The sequence below is a fragment of the Oryx dammah genome, unplaced genomic scaffold (assembly GCF_014754425.2).
Source record: "Oryx dammah isolate SB20612 unplaced genomic scaffold, SCBI_Odam_1.1 HiC_scaffold_3, whole genome shotgun sequence".
Taxonomy (NCBI): domain Eukaryota; kingdom Metazoa; phylum Chordata; class Mammalia; order Artiodactyla; family Bovidae; genus Oryx; species Oryx dammah.
The window spans coordinates 45497012-45511997 of record NW_024070187.1 but is presented as its reverse complement, the minus strand read 5'-3'; the positions used below and the strand labels follow the sequence as shown (position 1 = coordinate 45511997).

Genomic DNA, 14986 nt, shown 5'->3' with positions numbered 1-14986 from the left:
ATTATTACACATTGCAAATTATGATTAATTTACAATTATATACAATATATAATTATTACTGCTACCATCAGTGGTGGCCTGTTACATCTGGTACTGTGTTAATAAAAGACTCTCATTTTATTTAATTCTCACAACCACTCCATGATATAAAAATTATTACCCATATTTAAGCATAGGTAACTTGAAGCTTGAAGAAATTTATCTCATTCAGCAACTTATTTCAAATAAGTTGGGGGAGCTAGGAGTTGAAACTAGGTCGTATGATTTCAAAGAAAACCCGTGTTTTTAACCACTGTCTAGTGGAAAATCCCATGGATGGAGGAGCCTGGTAGGCTGCAGTCCATGGGGTCACTAAGAGTCGGACACGACTGAGCAACTTCACTTTCAATTTTCACTTTCATGCATTGGAGAAGGAAATAGCAACCCACTCTGGTATTCTTGCCTGGAGAATCCCAGGGATGGGGGAGCCTGGTGGGCTGCCGTCTATGGGGTCGCACAGAGTTGGACTGAAGTGACTTAGCAGCAGCAGCAACAGCAGTGAACTATTAGTTGGCTGTAACTGTTAGTTTGCTATTTATTAAAATATTTAAATCAATGATTTGTAGATCAATGGGCTTAAGCAAAAAAAAAAATTCTCTAAAATATTTCAAAAAGAATGTGTTACATATTTTTTTCTTTATTGAATCTATTACCTGTCTGTTGGTGATTTCTCTTCATTTTCATTTTATTTCCTAAAATAAAATGTTCTTATACTTAGAAAAATTATATTCCCACATAAAATGTCAATTTTTAGAGCTATAAAAATGGTGCATATTTTCAAAGTAACTGTAGGGACAAAGTACTCATTTACATATACTGAGGAGTCTATCTTTATTTCACCCTATTCTAATTCCCTATTCTAATTCCCAATTCTACCACACATCCTCACTGACCTAAACTGGTGGACTCCACTTATTAAAATTTTATGGAGTTGGCCAAAAAGGTCATTGGGTTTTTCTACAAGATCTTACAGAAAAACCTTAATGAACTTTCTGGCCAACCCTACACTTATTGTTTATGTATCACACTATCCAATTAATTATTAATAATAAAAACATCCATGTTAAATACATAGTGATTAAAGTATACATTAATCTTATCTTAGAACTCTAAACTACAGTGAATTTGAAAATTTAAAAAGGGGACACATATAAGACTTAAAAAAAATATTTCTGTTTTGAAACACGGGTCTTTGAAGAATAAATATCAAATCTGGCTCATCCTTCCTCTTCTTCTTACCTCAGGGTGACTGGAGATATTCAAAATGAGAGCCCATAGTTCAGCTCTCAGGGCTGTGGGACTTCCTTGTCTGATATACTGTTGAGCAGCAGCACTATCTTGTTCTGTTAGAACTGTTAAAAGTATATTAGAATCTCATTAGCAAATGTGTAATGTAAGAAATACATTGAAATCTTTACAATTTTTTTAAGGAAGCTAACATTTCATCTTTGTATCTTACATAATTAAAACATATCTTGGCAATCTTCTTTTACTCTCTGATTTTTGATGTGGTCTTATTTACAGTCCTGTACGTTTTCAGCCTTCAGCTCCTCCACCTCCTACCTTACCTGAAAGTTTTTTTAATGTAAGTACCTTGAATTCCTGTGCTTTAATTATAGTTTCATGGATCTGCAACTAATGATGCATATATATAATAAACTTTAGATGTGAAGATCACATCAAATCATATCTACAGAAACCTTAAATTTCTTAAGCATATTCTATTAAGTCATGAATGGTCTAGTATTTGGAAGTAGTATGCTATCTAAAGTATTACGACTAAGAATTCTACAAATGTAGATATCCATTCTATTAGATGATCTTTTAACTATCTGCCAAAATCAACAGAGGAAGTGAAGAAGTGAAGTTGCTCAGTCATGTCCAACTCTTTGCGACCCCATTGACTGTAGGCTACCAGGCTTCTCCATCTATGGGATTTTCCAGGCAAGAGTGCCAGAGTGGGTTGCCATTTCCTTCTCCAGGACAATAAACAGAAAAGAGGAATTTTTTAAGAACTGAAAACACAAAGGATCCAATAATATTTTAAGGCCCCAAATTATTCAGAAGTGGTCAGGTTCACAAAATTAATACATTATCCTTTTGTTTCAATCTTTATTTTAATGAAAATATTAACTATTAACTATCAAAATTAAGCCCCCTTCCAAAACAAACAAAGCCAAAATATAAAAAAGTAAAAATAAAAGAAGAAATACTAGACGTCTTCTAATACTTGTCTAACAGTACTGTTTTCTTATATTCTTAAAAGAAAAAGGAATAAAACCTTACACTAAATGAAAATGAGAAGCCCAAAAGAAACAAAGGGACCACGTGAAATAAAAAGATGAAACGTATTCTTTAACTTGCAATTGTGTTTAATGAAAATATCAAATCATATAAATACAGTCCTCTAGATTCTGAAAACTGAACTAGGGAGTTTAGACCCTGATAATATAACTGTCAGAAGGTTTATTCTGACACAAAGACTTATCTGCACTTCATATTTCAAAGACTAAGCAGGATGTATATAAACAAGGAAAAGAATCTTCAAAAGATGGGGAAAATTTATTCTCCAGAATGCTGACAGCTGCTCAGTTATTAAGTCCTACCACTGTGAACAGTCACCAGGAAGCGTGGCAGTCATCACTTTCTCCTGATGCAGGAGCATATTCCTATTAACATTAATGAGAAGGGTGTGGGCACATCAAAGAGCGAACCTGACTCTGATTTTAAAATAAAATTCTACTGTTTAATGGATTAAGCTAATATCCTTGAGAAATGTGTGGCTGCATTTATCTTTTCCTTTTTAGTGAATCATCTGTGTACTTCTTTATCTGCTGTTTATTGATAAAGCCAAAATGATGCATTTCCCCTCTTTATAAAGATTCCTATTGTTTTATCTACATTGTTAATTATGATTCCTCTTTAGGTCTTTAGCTTTTCAGGGATTAAATTTCAGATGAAGGCATATGATGCAGACATTTACTTAAAACTGTCTCATTTTCAGAAATTAAAATAAGTTTAATCAAAAGCTTATCTTTTTCTCAAGAGGGAGGAGATACATGTGTACTAAATAGCTGATTCATGTTATTGTGCAGCAGAAACCAACACATTGTAGAGCAATTATCTTCCAATTAAAAATTTTAAAAAGCTTACCTTTTTGCCCAATACGTACATGCTCATTTTCAAAAAGCTCTAAAAATGATAAAATAACATTTTTAGACACAAATATAATCAGTCACATTTAGAATAATATTATGTATATTTTTCTAGTGTTGATGCTTCTAATTATATTCAAAGCTGGAACAGCTCTACAGGAAACTATAAGAATATATGTAGAAAAGTCTTTTTTCTAAATTGTTTAAAGTTTATAGAAATTAAAAGAAAATTAAGTATATTTAATCAGAAGAAAAAATTGATAAACCTCCTTTGTTAAAATAGTATAAAATATTTTCTCATAACACGTTTCTGTCCATTCATCTTTGATTTTTTCCCCTAAAAACAAAACTTATCGACAGCTTCATTTGCAAGCTGTCAGCTTCATTTGCAAATGACAGCTTCATTTACTTCCACTCTAAACTAGCATGAAAGCATACCTAATAAAAGCATTAATAGTATATAGGTAACCCAACTATAAAAATGCCATTTTAAAAGTTTTATGGGAAAAACAAAAATTTGTTTTTAAAGTACCAATCATAACAGAAAAAAAACCTCCTAAACTTGATCATATTCAACTCAAGAAACTTCTGTTCATCAAAGACATCATTGAGAGTGAAAAGGTGAGTCACAGAGTGGGAGAATATATTTGCAATATATATCTATCCAGCAAAGGTCTTGTACTTAGAACACAGAAAGCACTCCCAGTAAGTCAACTTAAAAAAAGACAACTATCCAATACAAATATGCAGAAGATGTGAACAGGTTCTTTACAAAAGAGGTAATCCAAAGGACCAATAAACATACGAGAAAATGCTCAACCATGTTAGTCATCAGAAAAATGAAATTAAAATCATTATGAAATACAAACCACCACAATGGCTAAATGCAAAGGAAATAGAACAAATGAGCTTCTCATACAAAGGTGGTAGGAGTGTTACTCAGTCCAACCACCTTGGAAAACCATTTGGCAACATCTACGAACACTGAATGTATGCACACCCTACAACAGTTAGCAGCATTACTCTCACATATGAATCTTAATGTGTGCCTATATGTACCATATATGCAGGTCAGGAAGCAATAGTTAGAACTGGACATGGAACAACAGACTGTTTCCAAATAGGAAAAGGAGTACATCAAGGCTGTATATTGTCACCCTGCTTATTTAACTTATATGCAGAGTACATCATGAGAAACGCTGGACTGGAAGAAGCACAAGCTGGAATCAAGATTGCCGGAAGAAATATCAATAACCTCAGATATTCAGATGACACCACCCTTATGGCAGAAAGTGAAGAGGAACTAAAAAGCCTCTTGATGAAAGTGAAAGAGGAGATAGCTCAACATTCAGAAAACGAAGATCATGGCATCTGGTCCCATCACTTCATGGGAAATAGATGGGGAAACAGTGTCAGATTTTATTTGGGGGGGCTCCAAAGTCACTGCAGATGGTGACTGCAGCCATGAAATTAAAAGATGCTTACTCCTTGGAAGGAAAGTTATGACCAACCTACATAGCATATTGAAAAACAGAGACATTACTTTGCCAACAAAGGTCCGTCTAGTCAAGGCTATGGTTTTTCCTGTGGTCATGTATGGATGTGAGAGTTGGACTGTGAAGAAAGCTGAGTGCCGAAGAATTGATGCTTTTGAACTGTGGTGTTGGAGAAGACTCTTGAGAGTCCCTTGGACTGCAAGGAGATCCAACTAGTCCGTTCTAAAGGAGATCAGCCCTGGGTGTTCTTTGGAAGGAATGATGCTAAAGCTGAAACTCTAGTACTTTGGCCACATCATGCAAAGAGCTGACTCATTGGAAAAGACTCTGATGCTGGGAGGGATTGGGGGCAGGAGGAAAAGTGGATGACAGAGGATGAGATGGCTGGATGGCATCACTGACTCGATGGATGTGAGTTTGAGTGAACTCCGGGAGCTGGGTGATGGACAGGGAGGCCTGGTGTGCTGCAATTCATGGGGTCGCAAAGAGTTGGACATGACTGAGTGACTGAACTGAACTGAACTGAATATGTACCAGGAGACTTACACAAGAATATTCACAGCAGCACTACTGTAATACAATCAGCCCTCCAAATCTGTGGGTTCCACATCTATGGATTCAACCAACCTCAGACTGAAATATTTTTTAAAAATTCTAGAAAATTCCAAAAAACAAATCTTGAATTTGCTGTGTGCTAAGTTTTAAAAAGCAAAACGAATTCATATGAATGAACTGATGTTGGCATACCCTGCTGTAGTCTCCCACCATGTCATGGATTCATGCTGTTTACAAGGTAAACATGAACCAAGCATTTGCAAAATAAAGCAGAAAGAAGTTGAAATTTGTGAAAGTATTAATGCTGCCCCTACAACTGAAAAAATGGTCTCTGGTTCACGATAAAATGCTTGCAAATGCTTTAACTGTGTGGCTGGAGGACACGTCACAGAAGCATATTCCTGTTGACAGCAAGATGAGGTGTGAAAAAGCACTTAGCCTCTGTGAGCACCACTATGAGGGGCTGAGGAGAATGGAGTCTGAAGCTCACAAGGGATGGCTGGCTAGCTTTGTGAAGTGCTGCAACCACAAGAACTTAGAGATCATGTGAGAATCAGCATTGGCTGATGCAGAGACAGCTTCAGCATTCCCAGAAGAGCTCAAAAAACTTACAGAAGAGATAGGGTATCTTCCAGAGCAGATCTTCAATTGTGATGAAGTGGGCATGTTCTGGAAGGAGATGCCCAATAACACCTATTTCCATAAGAATGTAAAGCAAGCCCCAGGGTTCAGGACCTGGAAAGATCACCATATTCTGGTGTTGTGTGGTAATGCAGCAGGTCATGTGATCAAGCCAGGCTTCATCCACTGAGCAAGCACTCCCCAAGCCCACAAGAACTAAAACAAAAATTGCTGGCCCATGTTCTGGCAATACGAGAAGGTTTGGGTGAAGGCCATCTTGTTCTTGGGGAGGTTCCACCAGTGCTTCATTCCTGAAGTAAAAGGATGAAGAGAAGGGGCTGCCATTTCAAGGTCCTCCTCTTAGCTGAGAATGCTCCTGGTCATCTCCAATCTCTCTGCTTCACCAACGAGAATGTGGAAGGCTGCTCCTGTTTCCTAACTCTCTGTCACTGCTGCAGCGGTGCATCCAGGTGACTTACATCCACCTCACTTGCAGAAGGTTCCCCGCTGTCCTTGATGCTAACTCTGCCTGCAGTAGCAGTAGCAGCAGCAGCCTCAGTAGTGATTTACGAAAGACCTTCACAATTGCAGGTGCAAGTTTGCCCACTGCAGAGGCTGAAGATGCCCTACAGCCTGATGCATGCTGGAGGCCATTCTGGAGTGAAGCAATCAGTGACTCAGGGACTTCCCCAATACTGATGTGGAAATCAAGAATGTTTTGAATGTTTCAAGGAAAGTTTGGTAGGGAAGATTTCTCTGACATAACTGACTGATGACAATGTTGAGGAACACACAGAAGAGCAGAGAAACCCTTACCAAAAAGGAACTTGAAGATATGCTGAAATCCTATAAACACGGATGGTGATGATGATAACGATGTAGAAGATTTAGAGGAGGCAGAGTTGTCAATCTAGACACTTGAAAATTTGCAGCAGTTTTTCAAATATGTGTAGAGACAGAGAATATATGTGTATGTGGGAGTGGGGATGGAGGTGGCAGAAGGGGGAAGGACAGAATGAGGAGGCAAGAGATGAGATGTGAATAGTAAAAACAGTGCTTATATTTGACACAGGGGATCAAGATTGAAAGGCGGTAGGAAAGGACTTCATTTTATTGATCTGGGTGGTAATTTAATAGGAGTGTCCAAATATAAAAATTTATTGAGCCATTCTCTTAGGACACATGTACTTTACTATATGTATTATACAGTAACAAAGGTTTTAAAATGATAATAATATATAGCTACATCTAGAGTTGTTTTATATATAAAACACATATAACACATAGTATATGCTCAATAATTGCTTATTATTATTATTATTATTAGCAACAATAATAAGTGGCCAACTTCCTTATCTTACAGTGGAAGAAACAAGGCTCGAAATACAAAGTGACTTTTCCAAGTCACACAACTAGCCAGTGGCAGAGGAAAAGACAAGAACAGTTCCATGACTCCTATCTACTATGATCAGTACAACAATATAGACCGTCCATATTTTAAGTCAATTTTTATTTCCTGTTTATTATGGTTAAGACACAGATGTATAGGACAGTCTTTTGGACTCTGAGGGAGAGGGAGAGGGTGGGATGATTTTGGAGAATGGCACTGAAACATGTATAATATCATATAAGAAATGAATCGCCAGTCCAGGTTCGATGCAGGATACAGGATGCTTGGGGCTGGTGCACTGGGATGACCCAGAGGGATGATACGGGGAGGGAGGGGGGAGGGGGATTCAGGATGGGGAACACGTGTACACCCGTGGAGGATTCATGTTGATGTATGGCAAAACCAATACAATACTGTGAAGTAATTAGCCTCCAATTAAAATAAATAAATTTAAATTAAAAAAATTAATCCAGTCTTTTATGAAAATATTGGCATTTAGTCACAAGAAGAGAGATGTTGGGGAAATGTTCTAGATGAAATCACACCAATTTTAAAACCTATGTTTGTTTATACAAGATAGAATGTCAGTGCTCACTTAACTTGGTGATATGAAAAATAATAAAGATAGTAACAGCAAATAAAGGGAACCATGAGTGCTGCCAATGAAAAATTTTGCCAACAAAATGACTTATGTATATCTTACGAGTTTTCAAAATTGTTTTAAAGACCCTCAAATAAAAAGACAATATCTAATTGAATGCTAATAAATATACAAGATTCTATACAATAATTAATAGTAACTAAGGAGAGGCAAAAAGCATGTTAGTTGACAGATATTAAAAAGTTACTAGATTAATTTGAAAATGACAAGATAAACCTTAACCTAACTCTCATTTTCATTTATTATGTGCCATATGGGAGAAATACTAACCAGGAGGCACTTGTGTCGAGTCATCTATACCCAGCTGTCCTGTAGTTAAGCCAAGTTCTACAAAGAATTCTTTCTGAAAAATAACACACAGAATTACCATACATCTCAGACTTTTCTACATGTTATTTAAAAAATAATCTTCACCTAGGCATCAACTTAAATGAAAATCACAATGTAAAATAAATCTTTGCTTCATTCAAATATCTAAAAAAGAAAATGATATTATTGAACCTTTAAATAGTAATGCTTTAGTCCAAAATTTTCCCTTTTTAGATAACAAACTAGTCAGTAAAAGTAAAGAATAATTATTCTTTTGAGTAAAGAATAATTATTCTTTTGAGTAAAGAACTAATAACATTCAAATCTTTCCTTAAACATACATATACAAATAGCACATGCAGTACTTATAAATTTTATTTTCTAAATTCATTGTCTAAAATTACCAATATAATTCTGTATCTGTGCTTTGTATGGTACTGTACTTCACTCAGCTCTTAATCAAATAAACACGGCAAATATCCAAAACAACTTAAATTAATTTTTAAGTAAAATTAGACTATCAAGTGCTCTGCTAAAATAAGAATAAATTAGATTTATTCTCCAGACTTCCTCTACTTATCTACTAATGTCTAAGGAAAGTAACCCTGTTTGTCTGTTTTTTTAAAATACATAAGAACCTCATAGTATTCACATTATTTTTATTCCCTAAGTAATTAAATATTTCTATCAATACTTGCCTCAGTCTTTTGTTACTATTCTAATTGCTAAAACCAAACTTCCTTCTTTAAAAATGGAATTAGTTTTAATCCTTCATAATTATCTATGATTATTTAAACTAGTGATGTGTCCCTCATAAAACAGTTCTTCAGCATAACACATATATTTTATTTTTGTATAGATTTTAAATAACTGTCATTATATTTCAATTTTTTAACTAAAAACTTGATTTTTATCTATATCTCAAAAAAGCACTGCAACTTATGTTACCAATTTTTGATAACTAAAGAGATAAAACTTTATTGCTTTGGACTATTTTTTATTCTATATCAGTAGTGTAAGTGTTAGTCACTCAGTCGTGTCTGACTCTGTGACCCCATGGACAATAGCCTGCCAGGCTCTTCTGTCCATGGAATTCTCCAGGCAAGAACACTGGAGTGGGTAACCATTCCCTTCTCCAGGGGATCTTCCTGACCCAGGGATTAAACCCGGGTCTCCTGCATTGCAGGCAGATTCTCTACTGTCTGAGCCACCAGGGAAGCCCTGGGCCCTAATCTCAGATTTTCTTCTTTATGAACATGTATTACTTTTTCTGCAACCTCTATCAAAGCATATAATCACATCGTACGGAAATTATCTTTTTACTGTCCATTTCCTCACTAGCCTGAAGCTCTTGGAAGACAGTCCTATCTCTTACACACATTTGCACCTCCAGTACTTAGCACAGTGCTTAGTGACATGTAACAAAGAGGAGTTAATAAATAGTGAAACACTCTACTGAGCTCTAGTTTCAACCTGCTGCCTGTACATGACTGAACAGGAACTAGTCTGCAATTTCTCTTTAGAGTTAATACATTTGGTTTCAAGAAATTCTCTTTTGGCAAGATTGAGGTACAGGATTAAGAGATACAAACTACTACATATAAAGTAAATAAGCTACAAGGATATATTGTACAACACAGGGAATATAGTCAATATTTTATAACTATAAATGAAGTATATCACCTTTAAAAATTGTGAATCAATATGTTGTACACCTGAAACTTATGTAGTATTGTACATCAACTATACTTCAAAAAAAATCCTTTTTAATATGCATGAGTCTGCATAACACTGTGAGCTAGGTTTGAGGGCCATCTATTGTAGGATCATATAAGACTCACTGAGTCTCACCAAGTTCAGTACTCACACAGACAGACCAGGGTTACAGATAAACCATGCACTCTGGAGGTAGAACCATTATCACCAGCCACATGATTCAGGAAATGGGGACAACTATCCCTAATGCCTGAAGACATTAAGTATGGTCATAGTTTTTTCAAAATCAGTCATAGGATTCTGATTCTCCAATAGCTACGAATATATTTACACCAGCTCCAGGTCCCCTCAGACAGACAGAAGGCATAATTAGCCCCACTTACAACATGCTAAAGCTGAGTACCGAAGAATTGATGCTTTTGAACTGTGGTGTTGGAGAAGACTCTTGAGAGTCCCTTGGACTGCAAGGAGATCCAACCAGTCCATTCTAAAGGAGATCAGCCCTGGGTGTTCTTTGGAAGGAATGATGCTAAAGCTGAAACTCCAGTACTTTGGCCACCTGATGCGAAGAGTTGACTCACTGGAAAGACTCTGATGCTGAGAGGGATTGGGGGCAGGAGGAGAAGGGGATGACTGAGGATGAGATGGCTGGATGGCATCACCGACTCGGTGGACGTGAGTTTGAGTGAACTCCGGGAGTTGGTGATGGACAGGGAGGCCTGGCGTACTGTGATTCATAGAGTCGCAAAGAGTCAGACACGACTAAGCGAATGAACTGAACTGAACTGAAACCTTTTCATAAATCATCATTCCCTGCTTCTTTACCTAGCAAATGCCTTCAAACTATTTCAAATGTCAGTACCTCTGAGAAGACCTTCTACACTTCATGAGAAGAATCTGCCACTCCCTCTTCTATACAGCCATATCACTTTGTATAAACCTCTCCTAAGAGGACTTCTAACATCTTTTAAAATAAGGTCTTAAAAATTGTTTTTTATGACAGTTATAGTACTAATGCTTAACATTTACTGCTTACTATGTTTCAAGGACCACTTATATGCTTTATATTCATATATTAATTTCCTAAGGCTGCCATTTTAAAAAGTACCACTAATTGGCTAGCTTTAAAAAACAGAAGGGTGCTTCCCTGGTGGCTCAGACAGTGTCTGCCTGCAATGCAGCAGACCCAGGTTAGATTCCTGGGTCAGGAAGATCCCCTGGAAAAGGAAATGGCAACCCATTTCAGTATTCTTGCCTGGAAAATCCCATGGACAGAAGAGCCTGGCAGGCTACAGTCCATTGGGTCACAAAGAGATGGACACGACTGAGCAACTTCACGTTCACTTTAAACAACAGAAACTCCCAGTTTCTCACAGTTCTGGAGGCTAGAAGTTCAAAATGTTAACAAGATCATGCTTTCCCTGAAGGGTGCAGGAGAGAATCTGTTCCATGTCTTTCTCTTAGCTTCTGGTGTTGCTGGGGGTGTTCCCTGGCTTATACATGTAACACTCCAATCTCTGCCTGTCATACGACATTCTCCTTGTGAGTCTCTCTTCTCCTCTTCTTTTAAGGACACCAGTCATATTGGGTTTTGAGCTCACCCTACTCCAGCAAGACATCATCTTAATTTCATTGCACCTGCAAGGGTCCTATTTTAAATGAGGTCACATTTACAGGTATTCAAGGTCAGGATTCAACATAACCTCTCGGGGGGGGGGGGGCGGTCACAAGTCAACTCATAACATATCTTAAGATATTGATCAATACAATACTTTTATGAGATACTATTATCCATATATTGAATAAGAAAACTAAAGCCCAAGGTTAAGAAAACTTGCCCAAGGTCACACAACCTGAGTGGTACAGCAAGAGGTTAAACCAGGTTAGTTGGCTTCAAAATCTAATTATCTAACCACCATGCTATGCTATCTTTACATACATTAAACATAAGTCAAATCAGCTAAAAGACTTAACAACAACCATAACAAAACATTAGTTCCCTATTTATGCACTCCTCTCCAACACACAAATACACACAATCACAATTATTCCACTATGCAGGAACAACTACTTTCAGCATTTTTCCTGATGTTTATATCCATATTTTGGAAATCCTCTGGTGGCCCAGGGGTTAGGAATCCACCCTCTCAGTGCCGAGGACCTGGGTTCAATCCCTGGATGGGCCACTAAGATCCCACAAACCATGCAGCATGGCCAGAAAACAAACAAACATATATCCATATTTCAAGGTACAGGTACATTCTGCTATTTTAAATTTAGCAGTTTCAAATAACTATTAAATCTGTTAGTGATAAATGTGGATTTTTAGCTCAGTACATTCTCTTTTCCTCCCTCTATCATTCCAATATAAGTCTATATCAATGCCTAATTACATCTATATTAAGAGTTTGTTATTATTAGTTAAGTATTACTCACTGCTGAGGAATGTAGTATGCTATAAATATGTTTCCTTTCTTGTACTTTTTTCCATACAGTTCATAATTAAACCATTTTTTCACTTATGCATTTTCTCTACTTACCTCTTCCTCCTCCCTTTAACAACTCTGAAAAGACCTTCCACGATAATTCTGCATGTGGTTAGCACGTCATCACATCATCTACATTTTTGGTGTTTTTCTTGCAAGGTCTCATCATGGAACCCTACAACCTCCTGCTCCACTATGGATTGCTCTGCTCTGGTCCTGTTGCACAGACTGGCCTAGAAATTCTCTTCACTGGCATTCTGGAAATTATTCTACTCTTAGGTTGGAAATCCCATTTCCTAGATCTTCTATTTTGCTCTTTTTGTTTATGATCTTGTTTTAGAGCATTTCTACCAATAGCTCCATGAATTAGAATATTTTAGGTCATGTACATCTGAAAACAAAAACTTCAACTTCACATCTGATTGACCAGTGGTTATATACAGAATTCTATGCTTGAAATCATTCAGGTTTTTAAAGGCTTTACTGAAAAATCCTCTGGCTTCCAGTCTTCCTGCTGAGAAGTCAGATGCCACTCTGACGCCTGAAACAATATATATACTCTGTTCTTCCATACAAAGTTTTTAGTCTTCTCCTTTTCAGGTGCCTTGGTATGGGTCTTCTTTCATTCATAGAACTGGGTACTGGGTAGGTCTTTTCATAATGAAGATTCCTTTCAGTTCTTGAAATTTTTTTTTTAACTCCTTGGCTTCTGTATTCTCTTTCTGGAACTCCTACTGGCCAGGTGTCAGCCCATCTGGACTGATCATATAATTAAAAAAATCTTTTCCCATTTATTTTTCATCTCATTGGCTTTTTGCTTTTACACTGTCTTCTGATAGAGATTTCCTGGGCTTTCTACTGATTGTTTTTGTACACCATATTTTTTATTTCCCTAACTCTCTACTCATTTTTTTGCACATCATATTTTTGATTCCTAAAAGCTCATTTTCACTTTCTAATGTCTTGTTTTGTTGTGTTAATGAAATTCTGTTCCTGTTTCATGAGTAATATCTTTTCTCTGAGAATATTAATGTTTGCTTTAAGTCTTCTATTGGGAAGATACAGTTAACAAAAAGTTAACCTCTTTGTCCACATGAAGATTACTTTGTATTTACCTTCTCTCAGCACTGTTGCCCTGAAAATGTACTGGATTATGAAAAAAAAAAAAATTGTGGAGAGGAAAGTCAGCTACATAACCAGCAATATAATTTACTGAAGAAAAAAAAAAGAAAGACACGTGACTGGTAAATTTCATCTGAAATGAAGGACTGTAAGTGGACTATAGAAACCTATTGGAAAACACAGGCCTTAGCTACCTGGCATGCCTCTAGAGAGGCATGGAAACTATGCTCATGTGTATTACAAGAAACGATTCCTATTGCGCATGAGATTTTCCTATGCTGTACCTATGTAACCTTGTTACTTGCATTTGCAAGCATTCCTTGTAGGGGCTAGGAAGTAGCAGCTGGTAGGCTGTAAGGACTTCCAATGAAGATCTACATGATATATTGACATGCCGTGTTTTCTGTTCTGAAATCTAATTGAACCTTATACCAGGTTTTGGCCTACTGTATCCTGCAAGTATAGACGTAAATTCAAACCTGAAGTAACTATATTGGTGGTCATAATAATTACTCATTTCCTAAATTGGCTATTTCTTCTTCCTTATTTTTCTCTGCAGGGTCTGTTTTAGTTTTGAGCTGTGCTTTTCAAATTGTAAAATGTCAAATATCTGGAGAGCCTAGGTTGGTCAGTCATATTTTGGATTGAGGCAATGAACAACTGACTGGAAGCTCTGTCTCTGAGGCCTGGGCAGAGTATGATGGGGTTTACTCTGAAAAATTGTTTTAGACAGCCAGCTTTCGCTTTCTTTCTTTTGGTCAACCTTGACTTAATTCTTCTGTTTTCAATACAATGCTTCATTCCTATTCAGCTCTACTTTTGAGGTCTCTGAGTTCATGGCCTTTCTGCAATGATTATATACACTTCTGGACTCCTGTCGGGGAGGAGGAGTTACCAGAAAATGAAGGATGGGACAAGTCTGGGGGTCTAAACCCTTTTATACAATCTCCATTTTCAGCTCTATGTCTCCTCAATGCCTTCTATCGCATGCAGTATTTCCAATTCCTCATTCTTTGCCAAGTTCCAGGGAGAAAATCATCTGGTTTCTTGTATCAGTCAGAGTCCAGTCAAGAAATAGAAACCATATCAGAAGTGTGAACATGGAAAAACAGAATTAACAAGTGCAGAAAGCAACTATGGCTTCTAGGCTGAAGGAGAGTGAACCAAGGAACGAAGAACTCAGGAAAGGTCCCCCATGTCCTCAAGACTGAGATTCAGACTTTTAAGGAGAGGGTGTGCCTGCCCCAGGAACATACAGACCAGAGGTGAAGAACAATCCTGCCAGTGAGTACGGGCTGGAGCTGGTTGACTAAGGGCTGCCAAGTTGAAGACTACTGGGTCTTCTGTTTGCTGACCTGCTGGCTTCTGTGCATGAGGAGCCCCTTTATCCTACTACGGTCTTGCAATGTCTCTCCAGAATCCCCTATTGACAAAGC

At 37.1% G+C, this 14986-nt stretch overlaps 1 protein-coding gene across 1 annotated transcript in view; it reads right to left on the bottom strand.

Moving 5' to 3' along the window:
• The window catches only part of TBC1D19 (TBC1 domain family member 19), a 160048-nt gene that overhangs the window by 84423 nt on the left and 60639 nt on the right, over positions 1–14986 (bottom strand). The window contains exons 9-11 of the mRNA XM_040237983.1: positions 8188–8260; positions 3193–3231; positions 1279–1391 (exon numbers count right to left, since the gene is read on the bottom strand). Coding sequence (XP_040093917.1) covers positions 1279–1391; positions 3193–3231; positions 8188–8260 — 225 coding nt within the window. The remainder of the gene's footprint in view (positions 1–1278; positions 1392–3192; positions 3232–8187; positions 8261–14986) is intronic.